Source organism: Petaurus breviceps, unplaced genomic scaffold (assembly GCF_028583685.1).
Source record: "Petaurus breviceps papuanus isolate PSGF00001 unplaced genomic scaffold, PetGlider_PUasm1.0 90925, whole genome shotgun sequence".
NCBI classification, from domain to species: Eukaryota; Metazoa; Chordata; class Mammalia; order Diprotodontia; family Petauridae; genus Petaurus; species Petaurus breviceps.
Window position 1 is genome coordinate 8070906 of NW_027187380.1, and position 20267 is coordinate 8091172.

A 20267-nucleotide genomic window follows, 5' to 3' on the forward strand; every position below is an offset into this window, starting at 1 on the left:
TAGGTCCAGAGGTATAGATATATACACATCGGTATACTGAAAAGAAAGTATTGAGAAAAGGGGTGATTTTTCTATGAGAGGGAGGAATTAATGGATTGGTTTGCCTTAGAAAATTATTTGTAATCTCTTCCTCCAGATAATATTATAAGTAAGGAAAGGAGAGTGGTCTCAATGTGATAAATTAATTGCACACTTTCTCCATACTGTTTTTCATCATTGCACTTTATTTGCCTCCATGCTGAGTTTATAGCTCACTTATCTCATTGTCTAAAATCTCTGTGTCTTATTGCACTTTTTAGACAACGGGAAGGTCGAGAAGAGTAAACTGGTGAATTACCTGAAGGATCTTAAAGGTCAGTGAGAATTTATAAGAAGACACTAAAACCAATTAAGTACAGTGGGGAAAATACTAGGTCTGAAGCCACAGGACCTAGGTTCCAGTCTTAGCTCTTCCATTCACAATCTGTGGGACCATAGGCAAATCACTTATTCTCTCTGGCCTCAGTTACCTCATATGTAAAATGAGGAAGTTGGATTGCTGACCCCTGAAATCCCTACCAGCTCTGAATCTATGAAACTGTGAGACCTTAATACTGTACACTTATTAGGCTTGGAGCCAAAAGATCTGGCTTCTAGTTCTCTCCTGACACTTATTATTTGCATCCATTTGAGTAAATTATTTCACCTCTTGACCTCAGCTTTCTCATCTATAGAATTAAGGTCAATCAAATAAGTATTTACTAGGCACTGACTGTATGCCAGGCAGTGAGGATCCAAATACAAAAATGAGAGTATCTCCGCCCTTCAGAAGTTTTCATTCTGCTAGAACATTGATAATTATAATAATATTAGAATATTACCTTCTTCACAGTGTCACAAATGAGATAATTATGTAAAAGCACTTTATAAACTATAAAGCATGTCTTTTTATACCAACTCTTTCTCCCTTCTTTTCTTTGTTTCTTCTTTCTCTTCTTCCATAATTTCTCCATTCTCTCCCTTCTGTTATCTACATTCTTCTTCTTCCCTTTTCTTTGTTCAAATTCCTTCTTTCCCCTTTCTCTCAAAGGGGAAAGTTATTTCTGGGTGTGGTGCTAAGTATCAGTCTCTGCTCTCTGTCAAACAAGTACAGAGGATTTTCTGCTATCCTTGACAACTTATTCTCTTTATCACAAGAATAAATGCTCTATCCTACTTCCACTATCAAAATAAAATACCTTCAAAACCTCAGGTATATAATGTGTCACATGAAGCTGTAAAATACTTTAAAATATGTTATAAAAGTTTGAAAATAGAGGTTTACATTTCCCTAATCCACCAAATAGTTCTCAAGCTTCATTATTTTTAGCATATGTTTCAAAACCAAGAACTCATACTTCCTAGTAACATTGAATAAAAACATTCAAAATATAGAGACCTAGCAGAAGAGAATAAAAATCACATAGGAACAGGATAAGGTACACATGATCCCTGTTGTCCTGAATGCTATCAAGTATGCTTTCACTGGACCTACAGAGGATTAAGCTGAAACTGAAATTTTTTCACCAACAGAAAGTAGTTATTTTATCCAACTATGCAAAAGGCCACAGAACATTAAATATAGAAGAAAATAGAAGCAATAGCAGGGTATCAAATTTCCGAACACTTTTTCTATCTGAACCCTATTAAAAAGATGACATCAATGAGATAGTAACCCTCTCAAAGTCCAACCCATCATCTATGTTGTGAGATGGAAGAGGGAGGAGAAGAAAGGCATGGCAAAATTGGGGAATACCAGCCAAGATGATGTACACCAGAGACATCTTTGTACCTTAAGACTGCTACAGGAGCTCTGAATGCTTGGCAAAAACCCTAAAATGCTGGTAAGTTCGGCTCTGGTGATACCACTACTTAGCTAAATACCCCAGCCAGTATCATTAAACTGTTCCAATGAATCTAAGAAATACATGGGGCATCATAGGGTTTTAGGCTGACCTTACCTGGAACCATCATGATGATTGCCTAGACACAAAGGACAGTGGAATGGCACTACATGTTCTGGTGCTGCAAGAAGACAAGATACAGGGGCGGGGCCCAGCCCGAACAGCGATCGCTGCTCCTTCCTCTCCCTCTCCCCTTATCTCCATCTCCCACTGCTCACCCTTCCCCTTTCCCCCTTCCTTGTCCCCTTTCCCTTCCCTCTCACCCTCCCTCCCTGTTCCTCCTCCCCATCCTTTCTCCCTTCCCCGGTGTAGACGATGCCGTGGTGGAGACGGCCGAGGAGGCCACGGATCCCGCCGAGGCGGACACCACGGAGCTGGGCCAGGACGTGTTCTCCAAAATGGCCATGTTTTCAGCTCGTGTCAGGCGAGCTAACAGCCACCAGTGAAGATTACAAACTTCTAGAAAATATGAACAAACTGACAAGCTTGAAGTATCTAGAAATGAAAGATATTGCAGTAAACATGAGTAGAAACCTAAAGGACTTAAACCAGGAATATGCCGCCCTTCAGCCTCATCTGGATCAGTTCACTTTAATTGAGGAGCCGGTAGCCGCTCTTGAGCAGGCAGCTTACAAGTTGGATGCATATTCAAAGAAACTAGAAGCAAAGTACAGGAAGTTAGAGAGGCGATGAAAGAATTCTTTAGCACAAAGACTGAAACTACAAGAATGTTTTATAAGAAATATACGGGATGGGACTTTATCAATAGGCTTCAGTTCCCAAAAGGGAGCGGTGCTGTTGACCCAAGGAGAATCCCAGCCCCGCCTCTGGCTGGATGTGTAGCTCTGGCCACCCCCGCTATTTTCCTCAACCTGTACCCCTGGAACCTCATCTTAGCGTGTGCTTCCTTGTGTGCCCTGACCAAGGCTCAGAAATCAGGATCAACCCTGTCTGGAGCAGACACAGATGAGAGGCTCTAGGCTCCCTGTCTCCTCCCTTGCCCCACCCCCCTCATAACCTGTTCTTCAGCTTAAATAATAAATGCCAACATATGAAAAAAAAAAAAGAAGACAAGATACATCAGAACAAATCAATACCTTATCTTATTCCTGTCTTTTACCATTTTCATTTTTCCTATAGGAGTAAAGGTTGATGTCCATGAACTAGACAATATCCTGGGGAACCTGGGGATAGACCTTACGGATCAGCAGCTTCAGGATCTGCTAACAGTTCTGCCACTTGAGTGTGAGTCTATCATATCCTGTCATATACCTCCAGGAAGCTTAGCTTATAGGGCTGGGTGAGGGGATTTGTAAAATTATTCTGCTTTGAGGTCATAGAGATGGTCTAAAATATAGTTTAAAGGACCCATCCTAGAATCAGAAGAAAACATGACTAATCATTTACCTTTAGGTTAGGGAAAGAAATCTCTCAATTTATTAATGTCACCAGCCAAAGTAATCAGTACCCAAGAGTGATACAGGAACCACTCATGGGTTAAAAAATACAGGTAAGGAAGAAAAAGGCGGGTGAGGAAGTAGACAGAAAATGGAGAAGAGGAAAAGAAAAAAGACAAAGGAGGTACATTTAGAGAAAGTTAAACAAGGACACTAATATAAACCATAGGTTTAGGTTCTGCTTCTGTATTATATATAATATAATGCAAATTCCTACTCTGAAGTATCATGACAGGAGCAAAAAGTAAGCTCCAAATAACAACAAAAATGGAATTGATTCTATTCAAGCAGGTAGGAAATGACTTGTTACTATATTGTCAGACCTAGTTTCTCAGTGCCTAAGCTATAGTAGTAGATCTTCTGACAGGTTCGGGTGCAGTACAGTCTCACTGTACAGTGTCTGCTTTCCAGGGACCAGGCTAGCCAAGAACAAGGAGGCTGTACAGAGAGCCCTGTATTGTAGAGTGGCCAACTTGGTGAAGAATTCTGTGGCTGTGGCAACTCATGAAACAAGAAATATACAAAATGGGTCTCAATCACCCATTGATCACTTCTGCTTCTGTAGTGACAGAGGAAGAATGTCAAAGAAAGGGACAGAGGATGCTAAAAATCATTCTTTTTAGACCTTCTATAAGCACCAACTTAGCTACTGGTACTCTAAATGTAAGATTCTTAATAAGTGACCCTAAGGATTCCTGGGCTTTATTACCTGCCTCTCCATTGTTTTCAAAGGACCACCATGTCTGTCCTGCAACTGAACACTCTTATATGTGTTTTCTCCCCTAATTAGAACGTGATCTCCTTAAGAGTGAAGTCTGTATTGATTTTTTATTTGTATCCACAGTTTTTAGCACATAGTGGGTGTTTGACAAATTATTTTATTATTCCATTACATCTAGCACAGTCATAATGGTCCTATGGTGCCGCCAAACATTTTCCATATTTCTGTGAAAATGCATTCAAACCACATATTTGTTCACTGACATGCTTGCATGACCACAAAAGGAAAAAAGACTGATTATCAATTTGATGCCCACATATTGTACGGATGAACTAAGATGAATTAGCAGGGAATAATAGAAAGAGCGCTAGACTTGGGGTCTAAAGCCCTGTATTCTAGACCTAGCTCTGCCACTAACTCACTGTGTGATCTAAGTCAAATCCCTCTACCTCTCCTTTATAAAAGGTAGGAGATTAAACTTGAAGATTTTCATGATCCCTTAAACTCTGATATTAAGACTCTACATTAGAAAGCATAGACTCTTAACCAACAAACTGGTTCGGAATTTCAGCAAGAATATATTTAACTAGCAGATGCTTTTATCCCTTGGCCAAAAGAAGGAGGGCCACCAGGACATTTCTTGCCACCCATCTTCCCTGGTGCTGAGATACTGAAGAATGTTGTTTAGTTTGAGTTTTAGATCTGCCTCTAACAAGCTTCTCCCCACTGGCTATTTTTGGTTTTTCTTTCATTTGAAACAGCGTGAATGAAAATCGATAGAAATAATATTTGAGGGGCAGCTAGATGGTGCAGTGAATAAAGCACCAGCCCTGCAGTCAGGATTACCTGAGTTCAAATCCAGCCTCAGACACTTGACACACTTACTAGCTGTGTGATTTGGGCAAGTCACAACCCCAGTTGCCCTCCAAAAAGCAAAAAAAGAAAAAAAAGAAATAATATTGGAAATTCCTTGGGGCGGCCAGGTGGCACAGTGAGTAAGAGCACCAGCCCCAGTGTCGGGAGACCTGGGATCGGTTCTGGCCTCAGATACTTGGCACCCACACAAAATAACTAGCCATGTAACCTTGAGCAAGTTACTTAACCCCAATTGCTTTTAATATATATATTGGAAATTCCCTTTTCAGTTTTCATTCTTCTATACAGATAAGAGATAATTTTTTGCTTTTTTTTTTTTTTTTTTTTTTTTTTTTGCTTTTTGGAAGGGGGAAGGCAGGGCAATTGGGGTTAAGTGACTTGCCCAAGGTCACATGGCTAGTAAGTGTTAAGTGTCTGAGGCCAGATTTGAACTCAGGTTCTCCTGACTCCAGGGCCAGTGCTCTATTCTATCTAGGCACCACCTAGCTGCCCTGATAAGATAAAATTTTAAGACAAATCAGAGAAAATAGCCATTTTTGCTAATTTTTATAGTTTTATACCATTTTACTTTATTTTACATTTATTTTTATTTTTTCTCAGTTACATGTAAAAAAAATTAACATTCAGGTTTTATTTATTTTGAGTTCCACATTCTCTCCCTTCCTCCCTATTCCTCTCCCCTCTTTGAGAATGCAAGTAGCTTGATATAGATTATACATGTGCATTCATGCAAAACACTGCCATATTATCCATGTTGCAAAAGAAAATGAAAACCAAGAATGATTTTTTTAAAAGTTTTAAAAGTATACTTTAATCTATATTCAGGCTCCATCCGTTTTTTCTCTGGAAGTAGATGGCATTTTTCATCATAAGTCCTTCAGCGTTGTCTTGAATCATTATATTCCTGAGAATAGATAAGTCAGTCACAGTTGATTATTGTACAATATTGCTGTTACTGTGTACAGTGTTCTCTTGGTTCTGCTCATTTCAATTTGCATCGGTTCATGTAAGTCTTCCCAGGTTTTTCTGAAAGCATCCTGTTCATCATTTCTCATAGCACAATAGTATTCTATTTATGCCATTTAAAAAATTATCTTGCTTATCACTACTTCTAAATCTTATCTTGTCCTTGACTTACAGATGATGGGAAAGTGGATCTCCACAAACTGATAGAACTTTCAAAGGCCATTAAAGGTAAGCAACAAAGCAATATGAGAAGATGTTGTAGAACATCTTTGTGAGATGGAACCTCACATTTATTCCTAAAAACTTAATTGCTTTTTCCTATACTTGATTTGTTGGTCCTATTCCCTAAGCTATCTATTGAAGATATCATTAAATTCTAATTATTAACGGGCTTTTCTCCACGTAACTCTGAATTTGGGCAAATAAGTTAATATCTTTTTTGTTGAAAGCTTCATCCTCTGAGCTTTTTTAAAACAGACAAAAAATTCCCATGGTAATATGCAAATAGGCCAATTCTACGTCAAATAAATGAAAAAGTTGGCAGTTATTACTTCAGTCCTATACTCTTCAGGCATCTTGGGTGCCCCCTGGGTTGCCTCAAGGATATCAGTGTGGCCTGCAAACAACATAAATAGCTAAGGAAAGGTTGTGTATGTATAGATAGAAAGATAAAAACAAGGTGGAGGCAAGATCAGAGGAGGCGATGATTGATTTTAAATTGTTTTTTCAATCTGTGAAAACTGTCCAAAACCAAGAAAAGAGCATGGAGCAATTTCATCTAGGTCATTCAGTGAATCTGCTATTTCTTCAGTATAGCCACTTCCTCCACTGATATAAATCATAATTTCCAACCATCCTTATGTTGTACAGTTATAATTTCCCCACTAATCCACTGTAGGTTATCTATCCAATGGGCTACATAGTTTCTGCTTTTATTTATTTTTTAGTGTCTTAAAATACCAAGATAGTACTTAGGCTGGCCCATTTGTTGTCTCTCATTTTTACTATCTCACCAGCCTGTGTTTTTTTTTCTTTCTTGGGCCATGTCTTGCACACATGTCATAGTTATTAATATGCAACATGCTATAATAGCTTATATATATCCACCATGAGACTTTAGATTGCCCTTTATTTGTTTTTTTTTAACATTTTTCTGAGATTGTGTTCTATGATTTGCAAATAGATAGTACTCCTTTCCTTCCTCCTAACTCCCTCCTGTCCTTTATTTTTCTTCATTTTTCTTCTTCCCTTCCTGGACCTTAGAAGTATCATTGCTATTTATGGTCATTGCTTACCTTTACTAATGGCTAAAGAGATGGCTGACTCTTTCTATAGAGGAATTTTAACTGAAAAAATCAAGCAAATAAGCAAATATTAAGTGCCTCTTATGTACCAGGCATTGTGCTAGGTACTAGAGCAAATATCCCCCCAAAAAATCCCTACTCTCAAGGAATTTATATAATCTATTAGGAAAAACACAACATACATATGGAAATATAAAATGTATACAAGGCAGTTAGGGATTGAAGCTTTGCTCTAGTAAATAGGGAAATCAGGAAAGGCTTCACGTAGAAGAAAGTGGTGCTTATGCTAGATCATCAAAGAAGAGAGAGATTCTATGACTTAAAAATGAGAAAGAAGTATCGTCCAGGCATTGAAGTAGAGAGAGAGAGAGAGAGAGAGAGAGAGAGAGAGAGAGAGAGAGAGATTGGGAGGTATGAAGAATAGAATAGACAGAAGGCCAGTTTGGACTGGAATTTAAATTCAATATAGAATGGGACTGGAAAGATAAGATGGGACCAAGTTGTGAAAGGTTTTTAAAAACTGAGTTTATATATTTTATCCTAGAGACAAGAACAAGGCACTAAAGTTTATAAGTAATGATAGAAGAGTTGTCAGATCTTGAGCTCAAGGAAAGTCACTTTGAAAGCTCAGTATGGAAGCCAAATTAGATTTCTAAGACAACATGTTGTGAATGTAAAATTAACACTAGTCACTTCTATTAATTTCTCTCTTTAAATCCACCTTCCAAGAAACACTAAATATTTATCAATTCATAAGGATTTTGGTTTTGCTTGTTCTAGAAAGGACCTTTGGGAGGTTTCCTGGCTACATGCTAGATTTTTAAATGTTTCCCTCACATACAGAGTCTTTTAGAAACAACAAGTTTGGGGCGGCTAGGTGGTTCAGTGAATAGAGCACCGGCCCTGGAGTCAAGAGGACCTGAGTTCAAATGTGGCCTCAGACACTTAACACACACAAAAAAAAACAGCCATGTGACCTTGGGCAAGTCACTTAACCCCAATCGCCCTACTTTCCCCTCTCCAAAAAAATTCAGTTCCTAAATTTCAGAGATATCAGCAGCAATATTCACTTAAACAGGAAATCACCAGCACCTAGAACTGATATTCTTTGCTCTATAATTTGCTACTAGTCAATCTTCTATTCTGTTTCTTTCCAGTCATCATAGCTTAACCAGTTAATGAAATTTTCCTTCTAAACCATTCATTCTAACTTGGAGGGATTAGAGTGATCAGAGATTGGGAATGGAATGGTTAGTTATGAACTGCATCTTACTCAAATAATTGCCAATAAGCAAATTTGTTCATGGAAAGTTGAAGACAAAGTTTTTCCCTCCTCATAGGTCCTGTTCAAAATTTCTGACCAGTTCTAAAATTCAAAGATTTCACCATTCTTCACTTCCACCACACACACACACACACACACACACACACACACACACACACACACACACACACACACACACACACACCTCCAGGAGTATTACTTTACTGGGCAACCCACTCCGAAAAAAACCTGGAGCTCTGAGATTGCGAGAATCCTCTGCGTCATTCTCTCCATGAGAATGAGCAGTGAGGTCACAGTTGTATGATGGAACAAACCCCTTATTGGGTTCTTGATCATTTGCTGATCAAGGCCCAGAGGTGGTGAGTGGCATAGTTTAAATTTGTTATTTAAACTTTCAGAACTCAGTGGGATTCTATGCCAAGATCCCAGTTTTGATTTGCCACCTGTCACTTTTGCATAGGGGTAAAAAGTCAAAACTAATGCTGATATTGAATGGTGAGATAGATTTTATAGTGTCAGGATTTGGGGGCCCTTCTTGGGCTTTCTGGTTAGGTAATAAGTTCCCCACCCAAGGAGCAACTTTCAGGAACAACTACTTCCTGGTCTCTGGACTGGGCACCTTCAGGAGAAATCAAATAGAGTTGTTTTTCTGTTTTTGTTCTGACTACACTATTTAACAATTGATCTTCCATTCTTCCTCCTCATCAGCACCTTTGCTGGAGACATTTGTGTGTTCTTGGAAACTGCCTTCTTTTGGAAGATAATTTAGAACATGAAAACAAAGCATATAAACAAAGGAAAAACCCGTACCAATGCAGTCCCTGAACCCCCCAAGTCTGACAATCAGACATTACCCATAACAGGGGGGTAGGGAAAGGCGGGGGGGGGGGGGGGGGGGGGGGGGGGGGGGGGGGGGGGGGGGGGGGGCGGGGGATGGCCTTAGGGCCATTCAGGAAGAGTCTGGCTTAACTGGACCATCATTCTCTGCTCCTAGCCTCATACTGAGCAACAAAGGACAGAATGGCAGTGATGCTTGTAGAATGTGGCAAAGTAAGGACAGGCCACCCAGGCTAAGAGCACATGGGACAGTGAAAACACTGTAGAAAAAACCTACACACAGCAGAGCTTAGACGCCCCACATGTATGAGTGACTAGGCATCTGCAAGATAGAAATAAATATTACAAACTTCCCTCTGGTTGTGACATTAGACTGTTCCCTAGATGTAGCAAGTTTTATTTCTGAGCTTATTGACTTTTCCTCATAGCCTTTCTGGCTTGCCTTCCTGAGGTTATGCTGTTGAAAATGGGGAGTTAGAGTAACAGTTATTGCCCCTTCCCTTAAAATTCCCTAGAGGTGCTAAGGAGACTGTCTCCTTTTCCGACCTTGGCACAGGTAACGGCCCAATCATACTTTGAAAATATTTCCTTAATTTTATTCCTCCTTCTGAGTCCATGTTACAATACTATAGAGGCAGCTAGGTGATAATGGTGGACACAGTGCTGGACTTGGAGTCAGGAAGATGAGTTCAAATACAGCCTCAGGCACTAAACTAGCTATATGACTCTGCAAGTCACTTAACCTCTGTCTGCCTCAGTTTCCTCCTCCATGAAATGGGAATGATAATAGCATCTACTTGGCAGGGTCATTGTGAGGATAAAAAGATCATATTTGTAAAATGCTTTACAAACCTTAAAGCATCATATAAATGCTAGTTGTTATTATGATTATTATAGTACCTAGAGTTCTATTATACTCTCTGGAAAGCCCTGAGCTGGGGATGGTGCAGGGGGCACAAAGGAATAAATCTGTGAACAGATCACTTAGTTCTGTTTTCTGAATTCCAGACGGAGTCACCAGCCAAATGTCGGCTTTTTCTGATTCTAAGCTAAAGTATAAGCTGAAACCCCTGACAAAAATTCCTTCGACTCACATCAGGTGGGTGATTAAAAGACAAAAAGTCAGAATGAAAAGCAGTTATAATAGAGGTTCTTCACCCTTTTTTGTATCCTGAATCCCTTTGGCATTCTGGTGAGATCTATGGATCCCTTCTCAGAATGAGGTTTTGATATGCTTGAAATAAAATACATAACATTATGAAGGACACCATTTATATTGAAATACGGTTATCAAAAAAAATTTTCTTTTAAGTTCATGGATCCCAGGTTAAGAAAAGACTATTGGGCGGCCAGGTAGCACAGGGAGTAAGAGCACTGGCCCCAGAGTCGGGATGACCTGGGATCGAATCCAGGCTCAGACACTTAGCACCCACCCAGAAACACCTGGCCGTGTAACCTTGAGCAAGTTACTTAACCCCAATTGCTTAAAAAAATAAAATAAAATAAATTTAATTTAAAAAAGAAAAGACTATTACCGTTAAATAATATCATTGGAGCTCTGAGTACTCGTGTCACATTTTTGCCCACAATGCCAAATGCCACCAGTCCATATGAGTGTACACATAGCCCTTTACAACCTCCTCCCCTTACCTGCTGGGGGAAAATGTTTGTGGAGTCAGAAAGAAGCCTGGGTTTGAATCAGTGCTCTGTCATTTACTGGCTATGTGAACTTTAGCAAGCCATTTTTTCATTGCTAAGCATTCTTTCCCTTATCTGAAAATAGGAGTTGGGACTAGATAACACTGTAATTGCAGGAGCAGTCCTGAATAATCTTTGCTTAATAGCAAAGAGAACAAGGAAACCAGCTGAAAATGACCTTTCCTGCAAGTTTTCCTTGGCACTTTTTCTGTCTCTATCTTTGGCCTTAATCAAAAAGCATTTATTAAACACCCACTATGTATAAGGTACTTTTCTAGGTTCTTCTGGATAGGAGATAAAAAATATATTATCACATTCTCCCTTGCATTATGCTTGTTGGTTACATCATACCCATAGTGAACAGTCAATTTGTTGAGGACAGGGACTATATGCTTTTTCACCTTTGCATCTGCAGTGCCAAGCATACAGCCTTACACACAGTAAGTATTTAATAAGTATTTGTGGAATGTATCTGAGTTAGTTTAGTATATAATACATTGTTCCCTCAGCTGATCTTACTCCTCCAGTAGGACTACTTCCTTAATCCCACCTCTCTCCATTGCTCAGTTACTATTCCTGTTCTCTGGAGTTACTCATCTCCAGATTAAAATAAATCACTTTCACTTTTATTTTGGGAACTGTTCAAGAACCCAGATGAGTCAGAATCAGAGCTTTGCTATCAGAAAAAATACATCTACTTTTCTGTCTGAATAGAATAGAATGTGAAGGCCTGATTATTTTTAAGTGTAAAACTTCCTTAAAATTAAAAAAATGAATTATAAATTTATATAATTATGGGGAAATATTTAAGTGGACTTGTATTCACAAAAATCTTTTCAAAAAATTGTAATAGAAAGATAATTATGTTAGGTATAGGCTTATCCCCCCTGCCTAGAATATAATCCATTCTCATCATAGTCCACTGAAGTTCTCTTCCTTCCAGATTCAGATATATAGCTATAGTAATCACTAAATATGAATAAGGCTTTTGACAAATATTCATTACTACAATTAATATCAACTTTTGAGACTATATTTATCTCCATCTATAATGAGAGGAGGCAGCACGGGATAGTGGACAAAGAGCTAGACTTGGAGACAGAGAAAACCAATGTCTCTACAACTTCCTGCCTATAACAACTTGGAGATGATACTCCCTGGGCATTAGTTTCCTCATCTCTAAAATAAGGAGATTAGACTTCATGACCTTTGAGGTCCCTTCCAATGATCCTATGAAAAACTTTATTAGGAAGAAGAGCAAATTTTGTTTTCTTCAGTTGGTGTGATGCAAAATCTAAGAATCAAAGGCAAAAGTATGAGACACTGCTATTACATCTGACAGAACTGCAATGAAAGTACCAAACATAGGATCTGATTTTGGAAAGTTAATTTTGGGTGAAACAAGGATGCAAAAGTGTGTTTTGCATTCTAAGATTTACAATTACTCAACAGTGAAGGAACTTGGAAGCTAGCTGGACAGCCATCAAAGAGATTGTAGAGAGGAACCCGGCATTGAGTGGAAGTTGTTAGTGGTCTCTAATTTCCCAAATTCTTTTTCATTTACTTATCTATGTATATGTTATATCCCTTGGTAGAATATAAGGCCCTTGAGGGCAAGAACTATTTTTTCCTTTTTGTTTTTATGTTCCCAAATACAAGGCCTTGTACAAAATTAAGTGTTTTAATAAATGCTTAAAAAGCTGAATTGAACTCACTTAAACTCCACTGAGTTAAGATTGTACTAGATAACTTGTAAGAACTTTTCCTTCTGGGGTGGTTAGGTGGCGCAGTGAGTAAAGCACTGGCCCCAGAGTCGGGAGGACCCGAGTTCAGTTCCAGCCTCAGACACTTAACACCCACACAAAAATACTAGCTGTGTAACCTTGGGCAAGTTACTTAACCCCAATTGCCCTCCAAAAGGTGCCAAAAAAGAAAAACAACCTTTTACTTCCAGTTCTGAGAGTATAACTCTGTAAGCAGTGCAGAGCACAAAATATCTTCAGAAGTCTAGGATTCTGACAAGCAACTGCATTCCTATGACAGAGGAGGTCTTTGCATCACACACTGTCTTAGCTGCTTATGATTCCTCCTATCTTCTCTTGCATGGGAGAATAAATTGGTATATGTTTCAAATTAAGTCATACCAAATCAGGAAGTAAACTACTACTTAGAAAATATGGGAAGCTATTCCCAGGCAAAGCTTCAATCCATTAAATTGATCAGATTGAAACAAAAGAAGCTAAGTGGGGGGAAAAAAAGGGAAGAAAAAGCTGATTTGGCAAGGGTATTCAATGAGTTTGGGATGAAGGGGGCAGAAGAGTGGTTAGTTCCTATTCTTTTTTCCTCCACTCTATTTCTGAAACAGACATTTTGCTTCTTTATAACACTGTAGAAGATGCAAGTCCAGAAACCATTATAATTTTGTTTTACTTTTCTGATAATGGTTTCTACTTTTAAATTTTTACCAAGTTATCATACTCTCCTTCAGTCCTTCAACTGATCTGTGATCTCATTGCCATGGATACTCCCTCCAGTGTTGATAGAAACTTAATTCTTGTCCATATCCTTCTATAAATTATCTATAAAGGATCCACCCAACACACTATTACTGGCCCACCTCCTTTTTCAATCAAACATGAACTTGATGGAATCTTTGAGAGCCCTTCTCAACCTCAAAGGTCATGTCTTATTATAAGCTGTACCTTAAGCTCACCGCCATGTCCATTTTGCCATTAAGGTTGCTTGCTATTGTGACTTTTCTGACATCATTCCATGTTCCATGGAATCCAAACCATAGAATCACAGAACTAAAGATAAAAGTATCAATCCTTGCCTGAGGATTTCAAGTGTTGGAGAACCCACCCCATTCCAAGGCAGCCCACTTCCTCTTTTGGATAGCTCTCATGAATAGGATATTTTTCTTGATGTCAAGCCTAAATTTGTCTCATTGCAATTCCCATCCATTCTTCTAGTTCTTCCTTCTGATCCCAAGAAAAACAAGTAATGTAACTACTTTGGGCCTCAGCTTCCTCATTTATAAAATAAAAGGATGGAAATTCAATTGGCAACTTTAAAAAAAAAGAGAATCGTTGGAGATGCTGTGAGAAAGCAGGCACATTACTGGTAGAGCTTTGAATTGGTCCAGATATTCTGGAAAACAATTTTGAATTATGCCCCAAAAGTTACTAAACTGTACCTTTCTTTTAATTCAGCAATACCACTACTAGACCTATACTCAGGCTAGAAATCAAAGAAACAATATGAGGATCCAGATATACAAAAATATTTATAGTTCTTTTTTAAGTGGCAAAAGATTGGAAACTTAGGGGAATGCCAATCAGTTGAGAGATGGCTGACCCAATTAAGATATATGGATGTAATGGAATACTGTTGTATCATAAGAAATGACAAAGGGACATTTTCAGAGAAACAAGGGCCTATATAAACTGATACAGACTAAAGTGAGCAAAGTCAGAAGATGATGTAATGACAAACAACTTTAAAGACTTAAAATGTCTGATCAATTCTATAACCAACTACCATGAGTATGAAGCAATGAAGATATACAATCAAAATCGGTTGTTATATTGGTTGGTTTTGCTGAACTGCTTTTTTTCTCTTGTTATTCTTCATTAAAAGGGATGACTTTCTGAGTAGGGAAGGAGTACATTTGGAAATGAAGGTGATATAAAAAAATAAAAAGTTAATTTATTTAGTAAATTTATAAGTATTGTCAATATTTAAAACTCTCAATTCTATGGATCAGTGATCCTATCAGTGAGAGTACTCTTCTCATCAACAATGATAATTATAAACCATTTACACCATCTTATCCTGTGCCATTCTTGTCTGTGTCTTATAAATCCCACACAGGGTATTTCCTCAACATGCTAAAAGCTCTCCTCTTGACACAGTGTGGATACACAAGTAGAAAGCACAAACTATCCATTAGTTAGCCCTTGCTTTAAAAGAATCAATTAGGACTTATAAAGTACCTATTATTTGGTAGGCATGGGATACAAAAACAAAATGACACTCCCTGTCCTCAAGGAGCTTATATTCTGATAGGGGGATACAATACATAGGAGAATGGGGTCCAGGGAAGGAGGTTTTGGTCACAGGAACCACAGAGATTTTTAGTGAAGCTATAGATCCCTTACTAGTAGCAATGGTTTGATAACTGTCCCCCAGGGTATGAGCAAAAGCAAAAGGTAGAAAGTTGGAGCTGGATGGAGTGAGGATACAGGGCTGACAAGATGCCTGTCCTGGGTAGGCCCTAGTTTCCTAATGGATGGGCTGGAGAGGATGTGAAATTTGACCTGGGGACAGCTTTCACTCAGTTGCTATTCTGCTGTTTCAGTTGCATCCAACTCTTTATGATCCCGTCTGGGGTTTTCTTGGCAAAGATATTGGAGTGGTTTGCCATTTCCTTCTCCAACTCATTTTACAGATGAGCAACTGAGGCAACGACAGTTAAGTGACTTGCTCACCCAAGCTAATAAGTGTCTAAGGCCAGATTTGAACTTATGAAGATGAGTCTTCCTGACTTCAAGCCTAACCCTCTATCCACTGGCTACCTCTGGTCAGAAAAAAAAGCAGCCTCTAAGGAAAAATGCCAAAATAGATTAACTAAGGAAGTATAGTTGGGGGAAGGGGGGAGGTAAGTGTTTCTGGAGGGCTGTCTCTCCTAGTGAAGGACAAGGGGAAACAGAAACAAGGCAAATGACAAGTTGCCTACAGTAAGTAGGCACTTTGCTAGTTTGGCTGAATAAAATATGAAACATATAGTCTAGGGTCAGCTATTTAATAGTGGGCTATAATATAAATTTGTGCATATGCACACATACACACACATACAAGGGGGGAGTGGCCTAGGTGACTTTTCAGTTTTCCAGTAACTCACTTATTAATCAGGATAGATTAGACTTTTTCCTTTTCAGGGTATATGTTTCTCAGATAATATATTTTTATATTATAATATTTATATTAACATTATTTTATAATATCCTTTAGACCATTTTATTTTTGAAGTTCTTTCTTAGTGACATGCTACAGTTTCATCCACCATATATCTCCCATTCACTCATGTATTCAATAAACATTATTGGTACTGCCCTTTGGGTGACCTGAAACTTTAATTCTGTAAAAACTGTGATATTCCAGACTTTATTGTGCTATAGCACCATGAGAGGAATCTGTATAGCTTAATAAGACACCAGTGTATTTTTTTAATGAGCATTTGTTGAAGGGAGGAGCATGGGGGTCTTTATAAGAACTGAACAATTCACCAAAAGTCATCCAACCTAATCCCCCCTACCTCCTATTTAATTTTGGGGCCAGTTCATCGCTTAGTAGTATCTCTTCAAGTTAACTGTACCAGAGCACCAGCTCCCTAGGCTCTCTGTCCAACTGTACATCAAAATCTGAATAGTAGGCATTCTTCATCCTCTTGGATTTTCCTGATGAATGTCTTAGTTATATGTGAAGCATGATCTGGGCCCAACTAGGTACGGGACTAGGTGAACTTTTACTCATCAAATAAGACAACTCAGCCTCAAACCAAATTCTTTTGAGTGGTTTTAGATCTCATTTAAGAGGCTCTGTAGTATTCTGAGATTTCATGAAATCTTCCCCATTGGACTGTGAGAGAGACCTTGAGAGCAGAGACTTTCTATATGTCCTCAGTACTTAGCATAGTGCCTGGCATATAGTAGGTGCTTAATAAATGTTTATTGAGTGATTGCAACATTTAAAGGATTTTATTCTCTCCAGAATCTCTTTTTGATTAGGACTTTATGCTAAATGTACTTCATAACAGTAACAAGTACCTTTCTCACTGTTTTATGCCTGGCTCTTAAAGTTAGTAAATGAAATTATCATTAACATTTCTCAAGGATTCTTTTTTGATTTTTGACATATACATGGGAAGCTGATAGCTGGAGGAGAGCATTTTGTTGGAATTTTTCTCTACAAAATCAAATATTTTTATTATAATCAACAAACTAATTATGGTGAGAAGTTATATTCCCTATATCTTTTAGTCAGTTCTGTGTCTGCAAAGATATAGTTAGTGCTAAAAGCTTGTTTGTAAAACCCTGCCTGTTGCCTTTTCATTCCTTCATCAAAGAATGAAATCAGTGCATAAATTACTCTCATGAAATTTAGTAGAGAAGAGAAGTAGACCTTTAGGTCCATGTATTTTTAATATTCTTTTTTTAATAGTAATAACATTCATGATTTTTTTCCTAGGGTTTAATATCCTCTTTCAAATAGAAAATTGATTCCTCAGTACCCTCAAAATTTTGTCATCTCCATAATGGACCTTTTCTTTATATACTTTATCTAATCTCACTACTCTTCCAAGTTTTGTCTCTTTACTGCTATTTTCAGTTCTTCAAACCAAATGTGGTTATTCCCCTGTCATTGATGGAGAGAACAGTTTGTTATAATAATACAGATCTGTTCCATTTTCCATCTATTTCTTTCCCTCCTTGTAATTTCATCCTTAAATTCTCTTCAGATAATCTGACATAATAAAATTTCTTGCCAAGATTTCTGTAAATTTTGGTTTTTTACAATACTTCTCACTGTTTTGTGTAGTGATATTAATCACTATCTTCTATTATCTACCCCCATAAGATTTTGAAAACAAGTTTATATTATAAACTAGTGCTGCCCTTGGCTACTATATATCTCTGCCTGACAAGGAAATCAAGTATTTGCTGACCCAGATGGTTTCTGGATTCTCTTGGTTTCCTTACTATAGAAATTATATTCACTGTGGCTGGGTGGCACAGTGAATAGAGCACCGGCCTGGAGTCAGGAGGACCTGTGTTCAAATCCGGCTTCAGATACTTAACACAAAAAAATTAGCCATGTGACCTTGGGCAAGTCACTTAACCCCAACTGCCCTACCTTCCCCCCTCCAAAGGGGAAAAAAAAAGAAATTATATTTGTTACTCTTCTTTAGGAAATAGTCATTGTCTGTTGAGTCATCTGTTCTTTTATCTGTTTCCCTTTTTTGAGTGTCAGCAGTTTAACTAGCTTATGTTAATTCTAACTGCTAACTGGATCTTCTCATTTTTATTCTTTTAACTTGGTATTGATTTTTATTTTTCTTTGAATAGGTCTATGCTCTGGCTATGCATAGACACCTGATTCAGAAATGATTTTTCCATTGATAACAAGTCACTTCCTATTGCTTAAAATGCAGTTTCAGGAACAGCTAGGTGGCACAGTGGATAAAGAACTGGCCCTGAAGTCATGGGGACCCAAGTTCAAATCCAGATTCAGACATTTACTATGTGATCAGGCAAGTCCCTTAACCCTGATTGCCTCAAAAAAAAAATACAATCAGTTCCACTTTTTGGATGTCACTTGCTGCTTGCCATGTCCAGAAACTCCTGATACTCTACTTTGAAAAAATATTCATAATATATAGCCTTGAGGTTCTTTCCAGTCTATAAGCCTTTGGCCTCTTCTATTTCCCATCTAAAAATATTTTTACAAAATAAATATCCCGCAAACTCTATGAGTTTAATGTCTAAGAATTTTGTGTTTTAGCATCACAAACGTCAAGAAGCAGGTAAAGCTGGTAGCAAACACCCTTATGTGAAAATGGAATGGATAGCATTGCTACATAACCATATTTTCCAATATATTTTTCATTCTCATCTCCTATGCCACCTTTGGATAAAAGATACCTAGTGTTAAGGTATATGTTGATTTAATTTGGAGAATCTGGTAGAGTTCTTAGCTAGATTGCTCTGGCTTCCTCATTCTCTGCAATAAATATAGATCCCTATGCTGTAATTATAGTCATGGTCTTTTTGCAAATGCTCGTTATGGCATGGCAATATGAGATTAATAAGTGTCCAATGAAATTATGGTGGGGTCTTTCTGCTTTTAGGTATATTATGTCCCTGGCAACTTCCAAGTTTCCAAAGCACGGCTCAGCATCAATCTACTATAGTTAATATTCATGAGCTTCCAATCACCCCAAATTTTTCTCCTTCCCAGATCCATCATCATTGAATTATTTGACTTCACATCTTACACACACATACAAAGCACATACAAATTACTTAAAACAGAAAATTGTGACATTGAGAGGCATCCAATAATAGCTCACATAAAACACTGCCATCACCTTCACAGGTCCATTCTAAATGTGATTCCTGAAGGCATCCTGAAGCTCCTTCCTCAGAAGCTGGATTCTGATTTCTTTATATTCCTCATGATGCTTCTATGCAATGGGAGAAGAAAATCGTTTTGGTGCTTCTTCATTTATTCCTCAGTTTCCCAACATTGTGAGAGGTGGAAATAGTTCATTCACTCACAGAGAGTAGTTTAGAACCTTGCAGCAATTCTTGGAGTACAAAGACCCTCTCAGCATTTCTCAGATGATTACATAAACTTTTAATGCTCCTGTTGTCTGACTCTGCTATGTTCACTCCCAGACAATCTGTATTGCCACAGCATTACTATCGGGGATCAGACAATCATAGATTTAGGCTTACAAGGGATCTCAGAGGTCACTGAGTTCAACCCCATGGTTTTACAAATGAGGAAACTGAGGCATTTAGAGGTTAAGTGATTTGCCCAAGGTCATACAAATTGTAAGAGTCTGAGATTGAATTTGAACTTAGGTCCTCCCAACTCCAAGGCCAACTCTCTACTTACTATACTCTATCAATTATAGGTAAATTTATTGTCTTCAAATTGAAGGAAAAGAGATTTAAGGAAGATGTCTTGAAGCTGCTATCTCTCCCCCTCTTCTGCTTTCTTATCAGTGCCTTTTTCTGCCTCCTCTTCCATTCTTGTCTCTTGTCACTCCAAGGAGATCCAAAAGCATCATGGAACATGTAGCTCAGACCATTCTCCTACAAAGCATCATAAATATGACAGACCAAATCTCTAAAGAGACATTACACATTAAAACTTTTTTAAAATGACTCTTTTAATTGCCTGTCCAAAGAGAGACTGTGAGCCATCCTTCCATTTATTTCTAGTTTTGTCACTAACTTGCTGTGTGATTTGGGACAAATTACTTCTCCATTCCTCCATTTCCTAATCTATAGATGAAGGGATTTGATCTGATGATTTTTATTTATTTGTTTGTTTGTTTGTTTGTTTTTAGTTTTCAACATTCATTTCCACAAGATTTTGAGTTACAAATTTTCTCCCGATCTCTCCCCTACC

The 20267-nt window shown here is 38.1% G+C and overlaps 2 protein-coding genes and 1 pseudogene across 2 annotated transcripts in view; all 3 read left to right on the forward strand.

Annotated features, from left to right (window-relative positions):
* METTL2A (methyltransferase 2A, tRNA N3-cytidine) overlaps positions 1-20267 on the forward strand; it is a 393599-nt gene that overhangs the window by 323543 nt on the left and 49789 nt on the right. The window lies entirely within an intron of this gene.
* Positions 2033-2996, forward strand: LOC138152766 (biogenesis of lysosome-related organelles complex 1 subunit 2 pseudogene; annotated as a pseudogene).
* Positions 2651-20267, forward strand: part of EFCAB3 (EF-hand calcium binding domain 3) — a 33838-nt gene continuing 16221 nt past the window's right edge. Inside the window, exons 1-4 of the mRNA XM_069076852.1 lie at positions 2651-2714; positions 3063-3167; positions 6117-6170; positions 10377-10467. Coding sequence (XP_068932953.1) covers positions 2651-2714; positions 3063-3167; positions 6117-6170; positions 10377-10467 — 314 coding nt within the window. The remainder of the gene's footprint in view (positions 2715-3062; positions 3168-6116; positions 6171-10376; positions 10468-20267) is intronic.